Genomic DNA, 16,800 nt, shown 5'->3' on the forward strand with positions numbered 1-16,800 from the left:
CTATCTCAGCCCACCTTTGCCTGTTTCCTGGGTGCAGAGTATGATCACTCCCATAGGGACACCACAGGGCCTAATTAATAATTTCAGCGCCCCAAGAGAAGTTGGAAGCATTCGACACACACACACACACACACACACACACACACACACACACACACACACACACACACACACACACACACACACACACACACACACACACACACACACCCCTAAGGACAGAAGGGTGTCATTCATTCATTCTGGGCCAGGTGGTGGACTCAAAACAGGGAACGTAATTAAATCCCTACTCCATGAGCCTAATTTTTGAGTGTGTGTGTCTGAGGGGAGGAGAAGCAAGGAGATAGTGAAGGAGAAAGAAATAAACAATCATATACTTTTAAAAACACCTCTTAAAATACATCTTCACCCCCAGCTTTGTTCTGGGTACTCTGAGATGCGGAGATCCCACCCAAGAGCTTAGGAAAGATGGTAACCTGGCTCTGCTAACCAATGATTGGAAAATCCCTTCTAGTGAGAAAGGTGGGGGAGTGAGTTAACGGCTAGGTTAATGGTTACCCCTGGCAAATTGTTTAGCAATGGGGCTATGGAAACCTGGAGGAGGCCAGGTGACAGCTCTAAGGAGTGTTGGGGAGGGACACACGTTCCAATCTGGGGTGGGAAGAGATTAGGGACCGGTTTACCAACCTGAGGAAGGGGAGGGAGTGGAAAGAAAGGCTGGGGAAGAAAAGGGGAGATACTGAGATAGGAGAAAAGCAGGGGCAAGGAGATTGAGATGGGAGGGAAACTTCTTTGATGCAGGATTTGGGGGTATAGCCCCTGGCTTCAAACCCATGCGGCACTGATGGATGGTACCAGGAGAGGGCAGCATTACCTGTTGTTACCTGAGAAGTTAAGGAAAAATACTTTGTGGGTAGCCATGCCAGCTAGCCAAAGTCAATATTGATCAAGGCAGCTCTAGCTATAAAAGCTGTAGGGAAAGAGAGGCAGGGGAGAAGCTGTCAAACCTGTCTGAGCTCAGGGCTGGCCCCATTTGCCTGAGGCTTCTCCCAGAAGGGAGACTTTTGTGGGGCAGATTCTCTGGTGGACATGGACCAGCTGGAGCAGAAAAGGACCCTGAGAAGTAGCGCTGCTTTGACCTCCCTTCCTCAGATGGAAGGGGTCATGTGTGCAGATTTTGAGGGTCACCCTGGAGGAGATTCCCCACCAACAAGCACATACTCGTTGAATCATTCTACATCCTTATCGGATGTTACAATTCAAGGGAGCAAACACCAAATATATCCCCTCTCTGAGGAGGACAGAGAAAGGCCTTCCTCCATGGAGGAGAAAACCCACAGAAGAGGAAGCATGAGAGGAAACCGCTAACTGCTGGTTCCAGCACCTCTCTTCACTCCACCCCCTCCTCCCCCAACTCTCTCCCTTTCTTTAAGTTTCAAGCCCTGTTTTGCTCCTATGTCCTTGCATTCCACCATGATTTTCTGGAACTGTAGGTGTCCTGTTAGACAGAGGGTGGTGAGGAAGAAAGGGATGGCTGGATAGGAGAGAGATTCAAATGTGGAGGCTGGCATATGTCCAGTCTGGAGGACATATTTTTGGGCTATTTTTCAGCAGATCATAAAGGGTTTGATAGAACCTCCAAAATCAAGGTTATTGGGGAGGGAGGGAGAGAGCTCTTCTTCCTCTGTCCTCCCTACTTCTTTCTTTCTGTATGTATGTATTTTTTTTTTTTTGGCTGCATTGGGTCTTCATTTGTGCGTGCGGTCTTCTCATTGCGGTGGCTTCTCTTGTTGCGGAGTCCTTAGTCCTTCTGAGGACTCCACTCACACTATTCTGTCTGATCTTCACTTTTTTCCCCCATGATAGGACCAACTACCACCAGCCCCTAGCATCGGTGCAGCTCTACTCTGGGGCCATAATAACCCCATGCTTCCACCCTAACTCCAAGGCAACCTGTCAGTGATAAAAGGGCAAGGGGCACAGGAAAGGGCCCCAGACCGGGGTGGCGGGGGACAGAAGTAGAAGCATTAAAGCTGACCAGGCTACGGAGCGGGAGAGTACCTCCGCCAGTGATGAAGCCCCTTGGCTCAGCTTCCGGTTTCCCCAGCACAAGGCCTGGTTATCTCCTTTCCCCACCCCTGCCCTACCTCTCACCGCTCTCTTCCTCCAACCCAGGCTTCCACTTGCAAGTCCCTCTCCTGGGCCACAGTCCTAGCAACCCAGAATTTGGACTGGAGTTCCGAAGGAACTTGGAGAAAGTAATAAAGGACCACCTTTCCCTTCTATAATTCATTCCCTTTCTGGGCCCTCAGGGACGTGCTCAAGCAGTCGGTGTCAGATTTCTTGTGTGAGGGTTGAGTGGGAGTGTAATCTGATTAATGAAGCAGGGAAACTGAGGCAGAAAAAAGTCCCTTGTTCAAGGAGACTGGCAGGGACACAAGAAGTTTCCCAGGATTCCCTCTCCTCAACACCCCCTTCCCCATCATCTGGGAGACCTGAGGCTCACCCCTCCGGGCCCACTCCCTAGGTCATCGTGTTCCGCCCCCGCACCTGTCCCCTCCGCAGGTTCAGGGCGGGGCGGTCCGTGAGTCAGCTCCCAGATCCAGCCCAGGAGGGGGTAGAGCCAGATCCGCTGGGTGTGGAGTACGCTGGACTGGTCGAAAGGCCGCGTCTGGAGTGAGCGGGTCTGATCGGGCTCTTGCGGCGCTGCAGGGCGAGTAGTCCCAGGTCTGGGGGAGAGAATCTTTTCTGTGAGACCGCCTTCTCCCTGGCCCCGCCCCCTCCCAGTTCCCCCAGAGACGGCCGCTTCCTGGTCCCCGTCGCAACCATGGCCGAAGAACAACCGCAGGTCGAATTGTTCGTGAAGGTAAGAACACCTTCTCCCTCCTAGGCCCCCCTCCGAGTTACTGGAAGGCAACTTGCACTTTTCCCCAGCTCTAGCCTTAACTCCCTAATCCCTTTTCTCTTTGATCCCCACCCCCAAGCCCACGTGCAGTCTTTAGGGCGTGTGTGGCAGGGGCCTGGGGTGGTGGTGGCCGGGGTTTGGGAGGGGAAGACAATTGATGTGTGCGTGGGTAATGAGAAATCTAGGCTCAACCCTGAAAAGTTTGTAGAACTGCAAGTTTCCAGCAGCCTAAAGGACAGGAAAGTAGAGAAAAGGGAGGGTTCCCAGGAGCTGAGAAGATTGACGGGAGTGGGTGTGGGGGGACAGCTGATAGGAGGACCGAGAGAGAAGGGGGCAGCAGGAGACCTACAGGCTTTGGGTGGGACAGAGGGAAACATCCGGATGAGGGCCCTACAAGAAGATCAGAGGGTGAGGAGCATAGTGGGGGAGACTTGGATGGGGGGGTGTCGGGGCGGGGGAGGTTTCAAGGAAGAGGGTGTGGTCCGGAGGCCTGGGAGTGGGACCAGGTGAACTGGGAAGAATTGGTGGGGTGGAAAGAGACGGGAGAGGGGGAGTAGAGTTCCAGAAGCTGCCTCAGAGAGGTGATGGGGTCGAGAATGAGTGTCCTGAGGACTTGGAGAAGCGAGAGAAAGGGTGGTGGCGAGGAGATGAGAGTTGAGTTGTGGCTACCGCGAGGGTAGATGGGGAGAGAGCAGAAGGAGGAGAGCTGAGTTAGGGCGTTTAGGGTTTGGGGGTTACAAAAACAGATGAAAAAGAGTCGCCCCAGCTCTGTGCTCTCTGCGGGTGTGGATGAGGAGAGGTGGTCCCAAGGCATTTGCATATCGAAACCGCTGGCTGCCGTTTCCTCCCCGCTCCCTTCCCCACTAGCACTGCATTCTCTCCCCTCTCTGGATCTCTTCTTTGTGCCCCTCCCTCCCTTTAGCGACCTCCCCCTCCGTCGGTAACTCCCGGTTCACACATTCTCCCCACCCTTCGCTTTCCTGCCTCCTTTCTCTCCACTTCCCCGCTTTTGTTCATCTAGCCTTTGTGTGTTCCAGCCCGTTTCTCCCTCTCCTTTATGCTGGGGCTTCTCCGGTAGCCATTCCCTCTCCCTCAGCCATGCCTGGGTCGACCCCCTTAGGTGTGGTCCCCACCTCACTCTCACACTTGCCTCAGGGGCTATTTTTATTTTTACTCCTGGGTGAGTCTGCGCTCTAGAGATTCCAGCCCTGGGTCCTGTGTGAGGAAGATTATCCGGAGCCAGGGGACTTGTCCTGGGAAACCCCAGCTGTGCCCAGGGAAGAGGGAGGTGGCCTTTGCTGCCCAGGCCTCAGCCTCACAGGTCCCTGCCCCCACTGCTTGCCAGGAAGGAAGCTGCTGAGACCGGAGACACAGTGAGATGAATCACCCTCAGCTAACGGGGAGGTGTCCTTTGGGGGATGAGGTCACTACTTGCAGATTAGAGGGCAGCCCCCCTCTGCAAGGCCCTCCACATCTCTAGGGTGAGGCTCTGAGCCCCTTGACTCCCCACCCAGCTGCTTGGGTAGAGGTATAGGGAACCAGAACTCCTGCTGCCAAACCCTGCCCCACCTCTCCTGTTCTCAGGCTCTACTCCATTCAGGAATCCAGGCCTCTAGCCCACAACTCTAGCCTCACCAAAGTCCCTCTCTAGGCGTTATTTCATGGGTGGATGTGAGAATTAAATGAGTTTTTGTATGTGAAGTGCTTAGGATAGTACAGAGAAAACTAACTACACCACCATTAGTGTTCCCTCTCTAGGGTCCAAATCCTCCAAGTTCTCCAAAGCCCATTCCCTCTGCCTACCTCCATCCGTCCTCAACTCTCTGGGGAACCAGAAGCCTACCTTTGCAGAAGATACTCTCACTGACCCATCTTAGGTTTGACCCAGACCCCAGGGTAGAGAGCCCAGTTCTGGAGGGGTGCTTTTAGCGGTGAGACTGAGTATGTGTCATGACTAGGCAGAAACCAGCTAGGTCTGGGAGTAGGAGATGCAGAGAATGGCCTGGGGATGAGTGGGGTGCACCAGGCCTAACCTTGGGCTGGGGGTTGCTTTCCAGGCTGGCAGTGATGGGGCCAAGATCGGGAACTGCCCCTTCTCCCAGAGACTGTTCATGGTGCTCTGGCTCAAGGGAGTCACCTTCAATGTCACCACTGTTGACACCAAAAGGTAGGTGCACTTCTGTTCCTCTAAACTCCCTTGTGCACACACACATGCACACTTACACACTCACCCACCTGAGTCCTTCCATCCTGAACTGTTTTCCCCTCTATCCGGAGTCTCTTTGCCACGTGTCTCCATCTCTCCTTTCTGGGTCTCCCTAACTCCCTTTTCCTGTCTTAATGCCTGGTCTCTCCTCCAGGCGGACTGAGACGGTGCAGAAGCTGTGCCCAGGAGGGCAGCTCCCATTCCTGCTGTATGGCACTGAAGTGCACACAGACACCAACAAGATTGAGGAATTTCTGGAGGCGGTGCTGTGCCCTCCCAGGTATAGAGGAACTTGGAAAGGGGAGTAGGGGAGCTGGGAGACTCTGGGAGAGAGAGGTTGAAGAAATGAAAAACAGAGATGGTGGTGGGGCTGTGGCAGGGGAGCTGAGGTTCCTCCTCAGAAGATATCTTATCCTGTTTGTCCCATTGGCTTCCAGGTACCCCAAGCTGGCAGCTCTGAACCCTGAATCCAACACAGCTGGGCTGGACATATTTGCCAAATTCTCTGCCTACATCAAGAATTCAAACCCAGCTCTCAATGATAGTGAGTCTTGTGGGTTGGAGGCCTGGGTCCTAGGAGGAATAGGAAAGATCCAGTGATTAGGGGCACCTGGACATTCAGATACCCTGAATGTTGGCAAATCTTACTTCAATTAAAAAAAAAAAAAGAGAGTCAGTGAGAGAGAGAGAGAGAGAGAGACTCTAGATCCAGATGACCTGAGTACAAATTCTAGTAGCTGTGTGACTTTGGGGAATTCATTGAACTTCTCTGTACATCCATTTCCAGATCTATAAAATGAGGATAACAGTACCTACTTCATGGGTTGATGTGAGAATTAAATGAGTTTTTGTGTGTAAATTGCTTAGAATAACACAGAGAAAATGAACTACATTAGTGTTAGCTATTATTATTTTGGACTGGCCTCACCATTAGTGTTCACCCCCTCATGGGCCTTCTTGGACTATGTCAGTCCTCTGATGTTCTTACCAACTCCCTTCTCTTGCACAGACCTGGAGAAGGGGCTCCTGAAAGCCCTGAAAGTTTTAGACAATTACTTGACATCCCCTCTCCCAGATGAAGTAGATGAGACCAGCGCTGAGGATGAGGGCATCTCTCAGAGGAAGTTTCTGGACGGCAATGAGCTCACTCTGGCTGACTGCAACCTGTTGCCAAAGCTCCACATAGTACAGGTGAGTGGTCACTGTGGGAGGAGAGGGGGGTCGCTGGGATGGCTCTTTAAGGGTCTCCCACGCAGGCTTCCCATGACAATCACTCCAAAGGTGCTTTCTTTCTTAGGGTGGTTTTCAATAGCAGACACCACCCCATTCCTTCTCTGCTGTCTTTGCTGGCAAGACCACTACTTGAGAGAATTACATTCCACGATGCAAGGTGTGGGTGCAAACAGACTGGCCTAGGGTAACACATCCCAGTGTTACTTTCAAGAATGCTCTTCCTGTCTCTGTCATTGCCAAATCCCCAGATCAGAGAGCAGGCTTTTCCTAAAATCAAAGTTTTAAGTCTATAGCTTCAGTCTCCACTTCCTCTTGTGGAAGATGAAAACTGCTGGTTCCCGTGTTTTTGTCATAGTTCAAAGCTACGGTTTAGTTTCTGAAATGTGGGCCCAGTGTCAGTCTGCTGCAGAACTGTGTACTGAAAATCTCTGTATTAGGCACGGAGAGACAAGATATGTGGTGATTGGTCCTTGCCCTCAAAGGATCTGAAATCTAGCTGAGAAGATAAAACATTCACATGATTAATAATACATGATTAAAAGCCAAATGAAAAATAGAAAAAAGTTGCTGTGGAAATTCAAGAGGAGAGTTTTATGGTTTGTGAATTATATTTCAAAATCAAGAGGGGAAAACTAGCACCATGGACTGGGGTGGCCTGAAAAGGGGCTGGTTATAAATGGCCAGGATTTCAGTAAGCGGAGAGGATGGGTGAAGGCCTTACAAGACAGTGAGGGGTTAAGAAAGATGATTGAAGATGATTTATATGGGAGATAAGAATCATCGGAAGAGAAACCAGATAGTGGACCTACTTGAATGCCTGGATTTTATCATGAAGCCTTGGGATAAGGGAAAGACCAAGAGCATGGCAGCCAATGTCACTTTCCTGAAGCTAAACCTACTGGTTTTCCTCTCCCCACCCCTAGGTGGTATGTAAGAAGTACCGAGGATTCTCCATTCCGGATGTGTTTCGGGGAGTGCATAGGTACCTGCGCAATGCCTATGCTCGGGAAGAGTTTGCCTCCACCTGTCCAGATGATGAGGAGATCGAGCTGGCCTATGAGCAAGTGGCCAAGGCCCTCAAATAAGCCCCTCCTGGAGCTCCCTCGCCCCCCTCCATTTTCTCCACAAAGGCCCTGGGTGGTTTCCACATGGTTACCCAATGGACACACTCCAAAATGGCCAGTGGGCATAGAATCCTGGAGCACCTGTGCAGGGCTAGCTGGGGGGGATGAGGAGAAAGGAGGGGGGATCTGGGTGAGATTTTTACTATGGGGTGGGTAGGACAACGTATTTCAGTAATAAAGTACAGAATGAAAATCTAGTGCTTTGGGACTTCCCTGGTGGTACAGTGGTTAAGAATCCACCTGGCAATGCAGGGAACACGGGTTCGAGCCTTGGTCCGGGAAAATCCCACATGCCACGGAGCCGCTAACTAAGCCTGTGCGCCACAACTACCGAGCCTGTACTCCAGAGCCTGTGAGCCCGGGTGCAAAAACTACTGAAGCCCGCGCGCCTAGAGCCGGTGCTCCCGCAACAAGAGAAGCCACCGCAATGAAAAGCCCGCGCACCGCAACAAAGAATAGCATCCCCTGCTCCGCAACTAGAGAAAGCCCGCGCATAGCAATGAAGACCCAACGCAGCCAAACATAAATAAATAATTTTAAAGGAAAAAAGAAAATCTAGTGTTTTTACACAAAGGGGACTTGAAGTGTGAGCAACACGGAATGAAGAGTGGGTCAATGACCTCGAACTCCTGGCAGAAACCGGGAATTTAGAAGAGGGGTGCTTGTGACCGGGCTGCCATTTTTAGTGCGGGTCCACCGTAGCGCTGTTTTGTGCTCCATGTAGCACTCGCAGCCCAGCCGCCAGAGCCGACCAGATCTGGGTGGGTCTGGGCAGAGCTCGTGGGGCGGGGCCGAATTCCGAGAAGGGGGGCGCAGTCGGGGTGGAGTGGGCGCGGCAAAGCAGGGCGGAATGGGCGTGACATCGAGGAGCCCCGCCCCGTCCCGCTTAGACAATGCCCCGGAGCCGCCAGACCGTCGCGCCCCCGACCCACTGTAGTACTTGAGCGCGCCTACCCGGGGACCCCTCAAAGCCAAAGCTCCAATCCCCTAGGCTTGAAGACTACGACTCTCTTCTTCACCAACTCTGTCCTCAGGGGGTGGGGCCCCAGCCAAGAGCACAGAGCTGCAAGAGTGGGGGTGGCCGCAGGAGGTGAGTCTGGTGGGAGGTGCTCCTCGGACCGTGTGTGTGGGGGGAGTTTGGGGGTGCTGGGCCCGTGCCTGCGCCGGACAGTGCAGAGGGTCGACATTTGGGTGCGGAGCTGAGTCGGGGTGGACTTTGGGGAAGATGGATCGGGAGACTGGGGCACCCGGTCCTGGCGCCCGGAGCGGTGCCTGCTCCCCAGAACCACGCCCCCCCGTTTCCCCGCCCCTCGGATTTCGTTTTAGACCTCTCCCAGTCCTCCGGGACTCAGTCTGGTTTACACTGGGTCGCGCTAGGAACGGAGTGACCGGCCAGGGTAGAGAGGATGTTTAACTCCTTAGGCTCTAATTCCTCCCTCCTTGTCCCTCTCTCCCGTTCTCGTTCGGACACCCAGGACTTTCATCCCCCAGGTCCTGACTCTCTCCCCAGCTGTCTCCTCCTGTCCCATAACCCTTGTGGGCTCCTCGCCGCACTTCGGGTCCCTAAGGCAGCGAGCAGCAGAGGGTTAAGGGGGCGGGGCCGCTGCATTTTTTGGGAGTGAGCGCATCCTAGCGGCTGCCAAGAGGGGCGCCCGGCAGGGACCTCTCGAAGACCCCGAGCAGGGGCAACAGGTGTTTTGGAGACTAGCGATCCCGATCTCGTTCCTCGGACTTCCCCTAAAGCAGCAGACCCGCGAGGATGCGGGGTGGAGTGGGGTCGGCAGGAGAGGAAGGTCTGGAGGGGGTGGGGCGGAGTGGGAGGGGCGCCCGGAGATGGCAGGAGGAAGACCCGGGCGCTTTTAACCATCCCCCTATGCCCTTCTTTGCATGTCTCTCTCTGCCTACCCCCGTTCTGTTTCTTCTCCCAGACAGGTGAAGTTAAAAAGAGACAACTGAGAAATCAGCGCAGCCGGAGGGGGCGTCTGTGTGGATGGGATGGGGACGCCAGGGGAGGGGCTGGGCCGCTGTTCCCATGCCCTGATCCGGGGGGTCCCGGAGAGCCTGGCGTCGGGGGAGGGTGCGGGGGCTGGCCTTCCGGCTCTGGACCTAGCCAAAGCTCAGAGGGAGCATGGGGTGCTGGGGGGTAAACTGAGGCAGCGATTGGGGCTGCAGCTATTCGAACTGCCTCCTGAAGAGTCGCTGCCGCTGGGACCGCTGCTTGGTGACACCGCTGTGATCCAAGGGGATACGGCCCTAATCACGCGGCCCTGGAGCCCCGCCCGCAGGCCGGAGGTGAGCGCCTGGGCACGGGTGGGGTAGGGGGACGGGAGGATCTGGACGTCTGGGGCTTAAGGGAAGAATGGGGGTGGGAATGTCTCCGCTTCGCGCCCTCTTTTCCTGCCCTAAGGTCGATGGCGTCCGCAAAGCCCTCCAGGACCTGGGGCTCCGAATTGTGGAGATGGGGGACGAGAACGCGACGCTGGATGGCACTGATGTTCTCTTCACCGGTGAGGCTGGGGTGCCTGCACCCTGGGGCTTGGCACAGGGAAGCAGACTTTGGGAGACTGGGCCATCTCGGGCCTTGTTTCCAACCCACTCCCGCCTCATACCTCGACGGCCTCCCTGGGCTCAGGCCGGGAGTTTTTCGTAGGCCTCTCCAGGTGGACTAATCACCGAGGAGCTGAGATCGTGGCGGACACGTTCCGGGTGAGGCGCGGGACCAGCCTTGGATGCGGGGAGCAGGGAGCGGATGGGGGTCTGAGGGACCTGGGCGGGGTCGCGGGGCGGGCCGCGCTGAGGAGGAAGAGGCTGAGAGCAGCCTGTGTTTGAGGGTATCCTCTCACCCTTCCCGCGTCCCTGAATACTTTCCCTTGTTCCCCTTAGGACTTTGCCGTCTCCACGGTGCCGGTCTCGAGCCCCTCCCACCTGCGTGGCCTCTGCGGCATGGGGGGACCCCGCACTGTGGTGGCAGGTAGCAGCGAGGCTGCCCAAAAAGCTGTCAGGGTGAGAAGGGGTTGGGGCTGGGGTGGGGCAGGTTGGGGCGCGGCCAACAAAAGTGGGCGTGGCTCCGGGCCTGGGAGGCGGGGAGTTGGGAGGCTCTGAGAATTAACTCCAACCCCTACCCTCATGGAGCTGTCCATCTATGTGAAACACGTGTGAAAACAAAAAGTTATTATAAACGGGACAGACAGCTGCAACACGGAGGAACAGGGGCAATTAACACCGTTTTCCCGAGTTTCAAGAAACTCCTTAAAGGGCACCCAAGCTGTGTCTTGAAGGATGGACAGGACCGACCCGTGGGATCGGAAGTAGGGGAGAAGTGGGTAGCAGGTGGAAAGAACTGCGTGTGAGTCCGAGGTGGAAATTAGACAAGTTAATTAAAGCGCTTAGTGCCTGACACATAGTAAGTGCTATGTGATTGCTATCATTATTATTCCACAATAATGTAACTCTGTCCCCAGCCCTTAGCGGTGGTAGGGCAGCCGGACTCAGTTTTGGAGAGGCTCTGAGCCTTGCATGCTTCCTCTCTCCTCTCCCCCAGGCAATGGCAGTGTTGACGGATCACCCCTATGCCTCCCTGACCCTCCCAGATGATGCAGCGGCTGACTGTCTCTTTCTGCGTCCTGGGCTGCCTGGTATGCCCCCTTTCCTCCTGCACCGTGGAGGCGGGGACCTGCCCAACAGCCAGGAGGTGAGAGAAGGCAGGAGCTCCACCACCAACAACAACCAGAGAAATGGGGCTCAGGCCTCCCTAGTGGGAGGAAGAAGGGGTACCTTTTCTAGAAGCCAGGGTGGGGCCACTCTAGCTGGCTGAAATGGGGCCCTGGCTGTGGGCCTTGGGGTCTTACTCCCTTCTCCCCACACACTGTCCTCCCTGCAGGCACTGCAGAAGCTCTCTGACGTCACCCTGGTACCTGTGTCCTGCTCGGAACTGGAGAAGGCAGGCGCTGGGCTCAGCTCCCTCTGCCTGGTGCTCAGCACACGCCCCCACAGCTGAGAGCCTGGCCTTGGGGTCCTGGCTGACCAGGGGCAGGGTGGCATAGGAGTAGAAGGGGAAGGAAGGTTAGATAGAGGACAGTGAATAGGTAGTAGTGGGGAGATGGCCCCAAGGTAGGGGGAGGGCATAGAGTGAGAAAAAGGATGGAGGTCACTGGGTGAATCCTCTCCTCAAGAACTAATAAAACAGAACTGACCTTTTAGACTGGGCTGCGACTGGGCTGCGACTGGTGTCTTACTGGGGCAGGGGGTCAAGGGCAGGGCTGAAACCTGAGGTTGGGGTCAGTGCTGGGAAGGAGGCCTCCTTCATTCATCAAACCTCCTTCATTCATCAGGCCTCCTTCATTCATCATTCAGTGCTCACTGACTCATTGTCCAGCCCTGTCATAGCTGCTTGGGCACAAGACGGACAGGGCAGAGAAAAAATATGGGTGAATCACTCACTGAATTTATCTAAATGTCAGATGATTCAGAGACTGGAGGATCAACAGCCCATCCCTAGTTGATAGGAGGAAATGACATTTCCAGGGATATTCATTTTCACTCATTTACTGAGGCTTAGCGGTGATATAAAAAGGGTCAGTCTCCTGATATCAGGGGACTCACGTGAAAATTTCTTATAAATTGAAATACAGGTTGTAATGGAACAATTCACAGGAGGCTGTTGCTATGAGAGAAATAAGGGGGCTCCCTAGGGCATCAGAGTGTATGCAGGGGTGGGCAAAGTGGGTCAGAAATAGCTTCCCAGCAAAGGCTACACTTGAACTGAGTCCTGAGGATAAATAAGAATTAGCCAGGCAGATAGTGGGGAGGAGGCAAAGGCTAATCCAGGAAGAAGGAATTGCACTGGGCAAAGGCGCATTTGGGGGCTGGGGAGAATTTCTCTAAGGCTGTCCTGTTCTAGGCACTGAGTGACAGAGATGAGCCTGGAGAGTAAGTAGAGTACTGTAGCACCTTGAACCCAAAGCTGAGGCCCAAGGGCCCAGAGCTGAAATACTGCTGAAATATAGGCTGTCAGGAGCAGGTTAGCATTTGGGGAGAATACCTCTAGTTTCAGGGAGGAGAACAAGGGCAGGAGGATGAGGTGGGGCTATGGGTAATCCAGGGAGGAAATAAAGAGTACATTCAGGTGGCAGTGCTGGGTGTGAAAAGGGTGTGGATTTGACAGTGACATTAAAACAGAAAGACAGGACTTGGTTTATCGTGTGGGAGTGAGAGGAAGGAGGTCTACATGACTCTCCATTTCTGGCTTGGGCAATGGGGTTGATCAAGAGAGAATGCAGAGGAGGAAGGATTAAGTAAGTGGCTTGGGAGATGACAGTGAGTTGGCTTTTGGACCTGCTGTGTGCAGAATGCCTAGGGCCAGCCAGGCAGGGATGTCTGAGGGACAGTTTGGAAATCTCGTACCAGAGATCTGAACTGGAGAGAGTTATGGATGTTGCTTGCACAGAAAAAGGCTGAGGACTGGCTGTGGATGACAGCATCCCAGGAGAGGGAGAAGGCAGATAAAGAAAAAGACAAACCTGGAATGGTGGAGAATACTGCAGGGGTAGGGAGCAAGGATGAGGAGTCCAGAAGGAAGACAACAGCATTAAAGAAAAACAGCTTAAATAAGAGCGATCAAAGGCCAAGCCAGATGAATGCTAATAAATGTCTAGTGGGTGTGGTTATTAGGACACCACTGGCAATCTCATGGCGAGCACGTGAGCAGTGGGAGTGGAGTGAAGAGAAAAATGGAAGAGACAGGTGTAGGCCCTTGGTTCAAAGAGCTTGACTGTGGAGAGAGGGGAAGAGATAGGGCAAAAATCTAGGAGCTGTTGATGTCTTAAGATAGGGAGACAGGGCTTGATCAGGTTTAAGGACATCAGTGGTGAAGGAGACCTGGAAGCTGTGTGAGAGATGGGGACCAAAATCAGCAGCAGAGATAGCCTGGATCCTCCGTCTCCTGACTCCCAGTCTAGTGCTCATTTCTATCCCATGGTGCCTTCCTTTTCCAGGTGAAGGGCCAAGAAGGGGAGGGGTGTTATGGAGAGCTGGGAGCCCCCAGCTTGTGAGGTAGTAAGGGCTTCCTTTCGAACTACAACCGCATAGGTGGTGGAGGCATCAGCAGGGACCACTGGGGACAGTCGGCAGGATCTTCTGAGGGCCGTATGATCCAGGTCTGCGTAGAGCAGGCTCTGAAAGGTGGGGAGGAAGGTAGGAGGGTCTCAGATGTCTGACTCCCTTGGGGATCCAAGCCTCTGTCTTTCTCGGTCCACTTTACTCACGGATTCTGGCCAGCCCCCATCCCACCCCCAAACTTTTACCGGCTCCTGGTCCAGGTCCCCTGCAATCTTGGGCTCTTCCTCCTCTACTGGCCTCTGGGGCTCCGCTTTCACGAATGGAACTATGTGGGGGGGGACAGAGCTGAAGGATTGAGAGAAGGTGACCAACTTGTCTGCTCCCAGCAAGGGCTCAGACTCAGGAATTGGGTGGGGAATGTGCGGGGAAGGCAAATGGGGTGGAGTTAGTCTCACCAAATCTGGGGGGTGGTCGAGGCGGGTGAGGGGGCGAGCGCCTGTAAGGGATGGATAAGAGTCTCTAAGAACCACTAATCTTGTCTCGCTTGTTCTGGGCCCCAGGACGCGCCAACAACAACCCAGCAACAGGCCGGCTCTGACCAGCAAAACAACCTAGGTTCCCACCCGCACAGATAGTTCCGCCCACGCTTGGAGCCAGCTCGGCCTCTAGCTTGGCTTCCTTAGCTAGGGCTCCACCCACCAGCCCAGGGCCTCGCCCGCAAGTTCCGACCTCCCCCATTCGTCTCCGAACCACACCCGAGGGCTCCCGATGTAGTTTTGGCCCGCGAAAGTTCTGGGGCTGCCCCTCCCGCCTCTGGTCGAGAGCCTTTCAACCAGGCCCCGCCCCTAGAGCTCACCTGCGCAGCCAACAGGCCCAGCCCAGGACTCCGAGTCCCAGCACCAGCCCAGCGCCCAGCAGCGGGATTAGACTCTGGGGATACACGGACCCTGCGGGAACGTTGGAAGCGGGGTAGCGGTGGATGCCGAGGTCAGGGTGCGGGGACAGAGAGCTAGCTCCCCCACTCAGGAACCCCCAGACCAGGCTTCCTCCCTGACGGGGGCGTGTGTCTGAGTTAGGTCCCCTTTGTGTGAAGGCCTGGACCTACCGTGGGTAGGCCCCGGAGCTCTGCAATAGGCCCGGTCCCCCAGCACGTGAAGCTCCGTACGGCTCTCGTTCTCTTGGCGGCCCTTGCAGATAAAGGTGCCCGAGTCCCCCGCGCTCAGGAGTAGCTCCAGCCGCCGGATATCAAGGTCCAGGGCACGTAGGCGGCCAGCAAAGGGCTGGACGGGAGACACGGTGGGGGTCCCGTTCGGTGAGGCCAACAAGATCGCGCGGCGTCCTTTGGACAGGCCTTTGCAAGCCGGGAATCTAGGTGCCCAGACCCAGCGGGTGGGTTGCGAGACCCCTACGCAGGAGAGATTCACCCGGTCCCCGGGGTGACCGTCCAGTGAAGCTAGGGGAGGCGGGGGGGGGTTGCGGGGGACGGTGGTCAAGGCAAGTCCACAGAGCAAGACGCCCCTCCCCCTTACGCCTTTTCCCTCTCCTCTACCCTCCCGCCAGCCTGGATCTTCCCATACACATCTCATCCCCCCCACTACCCGCACCGGGTCTCCTCCTCCTCCTGCCTCAGTCTTTCCTCGCCCATTCCGACTTTCCTGGGATGGCTTACCCCCGGGGTTCCCCTGGGCCCTCGACAGCAGCAGCGGCAGCAGCTGCAGAACCAAGGCCATGGCTGCGATGTGGTGGGAAGAGGAGGCCAGTGAATCAGCGAAGGAGACCGGAGGGAAATCAGAGGGGGGTGAAGGGGGAGACCGCAGGTCTGGGGGCTCCGATAAGGGGTGGGGGAGGGGCCACCAGCTGCCCACATCCCTCTGGGAATCCTTGCAGGCAGGTTCACAGCCCTCAACCAATGCTCACTTAGAATTCATGCTGGGGCCCTTTACACAAGCACTTTAGCAGACTTTAACTCTTTTTTTTTTTTTTTGGCTGTGTTGGGTCTTTGTTTCTGTGCGAGGGCTTTCTCTAGTTGCACCGAGCGGGGGCCACTCTTCATCGCGGTGCGCGGGCCTCTCACTATCGCGGCCTCTCTTGTTGCGGAGCACAGGCTCCAGATGCGCAGGCTCAGCAGTTGTGGCTCACGGGCCTGAGCCACATGTGGGACCTTCCCAGACCAGAGCTCGAACCCGTGTCCCCTGCATTAGCAGGCAGATTCTCAACCACTGTGCCACCAGGGAAGTCCTACGATACTATTATACCTGAGAAGTCCCCAAGGGTTGGTTTGGGTTTTTTTTTTGCGGTACGCGGGCCTCTCACTGTTGTGACCTCTCCCGTTGCGGAGCACAGGCTCCGGACGCACAGGCTCAGCGGCCATGGCTCATGGGCCCAGCTGCTCCGCGGCATGTGGGATCTTCCTGGACCGAGGCACGAACCCGTGTCCCTTGCATCGGCAGGCGGACTCTCAACCACTGCGCCGCCCGGGAAGCCCTTGACTTTAACTCTTGAAGCATAGCAGTTGCCGGGAACACCACAGTTTCTGGATCTTGGCTGTCTAAATTCAAATCTCGACTTCACCTTCTAGCTGCGTGATGTGCGCAAGTCGCTTAACCTTTCTGGGCCTGCTTGCTCATCTGTAAAATGGGAATAAAAGCACCTACCTCGCAGAGTATTGTGAGAACTAAATAAAGTCATACCCAGTAAATGCCTAGAACAATGGCAAAGACATAGGAGTACTATATGCTTGCCATTATTACTATTTCTATTCTTATTTTAGCTGCTACCTCACCACTCTGTGCCCACTTCGTCCCTCCCGGCCCAAGGTGGCCCGCCCAAATTGGCAGGTTTTGATTGGGGAGGTGCTTTGGAGCAGGTGCACAGCCCCACACCCAGGACTTCATCAGCCCTCACTGCACTGGAGCACCCAAGGCCAGGCCAAGCCCAGGTGGAGCCAGGATGAGGTCCTGAGAACCTTCAGGGGGCCTGAGGCAGCCCCTCCCTAACAGACAGCTCCAGCCCATGCCTCTGCTGCTTTGACATCACAGAAGCTCTTGGTCACATCACAAATCGTACTCCTCCATCCTGTGGCTGAGGAGGGGTTGGGAAAACTAAGTGGACTGAGATTAATTTGGTGCTCAATTTCTGCCCACATACCCCTACCAATGCCCCCCAGGGAGCAAAATTTTGCAGTCAGCTTGGGCCACACCCCATTGTCCATTTCCCAGGAACCAGCAGACACTGCCACCACCACAGCCACTGTAACATCACAGGGGCCTTTGGTG

At 55.1% G+C, this 16,800-nt stretch overlaps 3 protein-coding genes across 13 annotated transcripts; 2 read left to right on the forward strand and 1 right to left on the reverse strand.

Moving 5' to 3' along the window:
- Positions 1 to 2,597: 2,597 nt before the first annotated feature.
- CLIC1 (chloride intracellular channel 1) lies at positions 2,598 to 7,665 on the forward strand. Its single transcript, XM_004286588.3, has 6 exons — positions 2,598 to 2,866; positions 4,963 to 5,072; positions 5,266 to 5,391; positions 5,549 to 5,655; positions 6,121 to 6,302; positions 7,268 to 7,665. Exons 1-6 carry the CDS (start codon positions 2,828 to 2,830, stop codon positions 7,427 to 7,429), a joined length of 726 nt encoding a protein of 241 aa, XP_004286636.1. The 5' UTR covers positions 2,598 to 2,827; the 3' UTR covers positions 7,430 to 7,665.
- A 138-nt stretch (positions 7,666 to 7,803) lies between these two features.
- DDAH2 (dimethylarginine dimethylaminohydrolase 2) lies at positions 7,804 to 11,673 on the forward strand. Of its 2 annotated transcripts, none has more exons than XM_004286589.4 (7): positions 7,804 to 8,558; positions 9,397 to 9,760; positions 9,876 to 9,975; positions 10,101 to 10,174; positions 10,352 to 10,471; positions 11,010 to 11,159; positions 11,349 to 11,673. In XM_004286589.4, exons 2-7 carry the CDS (start codon positions 9,464 to 9,466, stop codon positions 11,463 to 11,465), a joined length of 858 nt encoding a protein of 285 aa, XP_004286637.1. In that variant the 5' UTR covers positions 7,804 to 8,558; positions 9,397 to 9,463; the 3' UTR covers positions 11,466 to 11,673. The 2 variants fall into 2 exon arrangements, with proteins under 2 accessions (XP_004286637.1, XP_033273797.1); XM_033417906.2 differs by lacking the exon at positions 7,804 to 8,558 and adding an exon at positions 8,565 to 9,261.
- A 324-nt stretch (positions 11,674 to 11,997) lies between these two features.
- Positions 11,998 to 15,741, reverse strand: MPIG6B (megakaryocyte and platelet inhibitory receptor G6b). 10 transcript variants are annotated; one of them, XM_004286628.4, is made up of 6 exons: positions 15,195 to 15,741; positions 14,631 to 14,978; positions 14,382 to 14,472; positions 13,981 to 14,021; positions 13,771 to 13,850; positions 11,998 to 13,641 (listed from the first exon to the last, which is right to left on the reverse strand). In XM_004286628.4, exons 1-6 carry the CDS (start codon positions 15,253 to 15,255, stop codon positions 13,435 to 13,437), a joined length of 828 nt encoding a protein of 275 aa, XP_004286676.1. In that variant the 5' UTR covers positions 15,256 to 15,741; the 3' UTR covers positions 11,998 to 13,434. The 10 variants fall into 10 exon arrangements, 9 of the variants coding, with proteins under 9 accessions (XP_004286676.1, XP_012394868.1, XP_033273789.1 ...); XM_033417905.2 differs by having other exon boundaries at positions 13,568 to 13,641; positions 13,771 to 13,917; XM_012539414.3 differs by lacking the exon at positions 14,382 to 14,472 and having other exon boundaries at positions 13,771 to 13,896.
- Between the last annotated feature and the right edge of the window lie 1,059 nt (positions 15,742 to 16,800).

This window comes from Orcinus orca, chromosome 10 (assembly GCF_937001465.1).
Source record: "Orcinus orca chromosome 10, mOrcOrc1.1, whole genome shotgun sequence".
NCBI lineage: Eukaryota > Metazoa > Chordata > Mammalia > Artiodactyla > Delphinidae > Orcinus > Orcinus orca.

Coding starts and splice junctions, on each gene's coding strand:
- CLIC1 (XM_004286588.3), top strand. CDS start 2,828: ATGGCCGAAGAACAACCGCAGGTCGAATTGTTCGTGAAG. Junction 2,867..4,962: donor AGGTCGAATTGTTCGTGAAG/GTAAGAACACCT, acceptor GTTGCTTTCCAG/GCTGGCAGTGATGGGGCCAA. Junction 5,073..5,265: donor ACCACTGTTGACACCAAAAG/GTAGGTGCACTT, acceptor TCTCTCCTCCAG/GCGGACTGAGACGGTGCAGA.
- DDAH2 (XM_004286589.4), top strand. CDS start 9,464: ATGGGGACGCCAGGGGAGGGGCTGGGCCGCTGTTCCCATGCCCTGATC. Junction 9,976..10,100: donor CACTGATGTTCTCTTCACCG/GTGAGGCTGGGG, acceptor CCCTGGGCTCAG/GCCGGGAGTTTTTCGTAGGC. Junction 11,160..11,348: donor ACCTGCCCAACAGCCAGGAG/GTGAGAGAAGGC, acceptor TCCTCCCTGCAG/GCACTGCAGAAGCTCTCTGA.
- MPIG6B (XM_033417898.2), bottom strand. CDS start 15,255: ATGGCCTTGGTTCTGCAGCTGCTGCCGCTGCTGCTGTCGAGGGCCCAG. Junction 14,022..14,381: donor TGGGCCTGTTGGCTGCGCAG/GTGAGCTCTAGG, acceptor CATCCCTTACAG/GCGCTCGCCCCCTCACCCGC. Junction 13,851..13,980: donor TCGACCACCCCCCAGATTTG/GTGAGACTAACT, acceptor CCCCCCACATAG/TTCCATTCGTGAAAGCGGAG.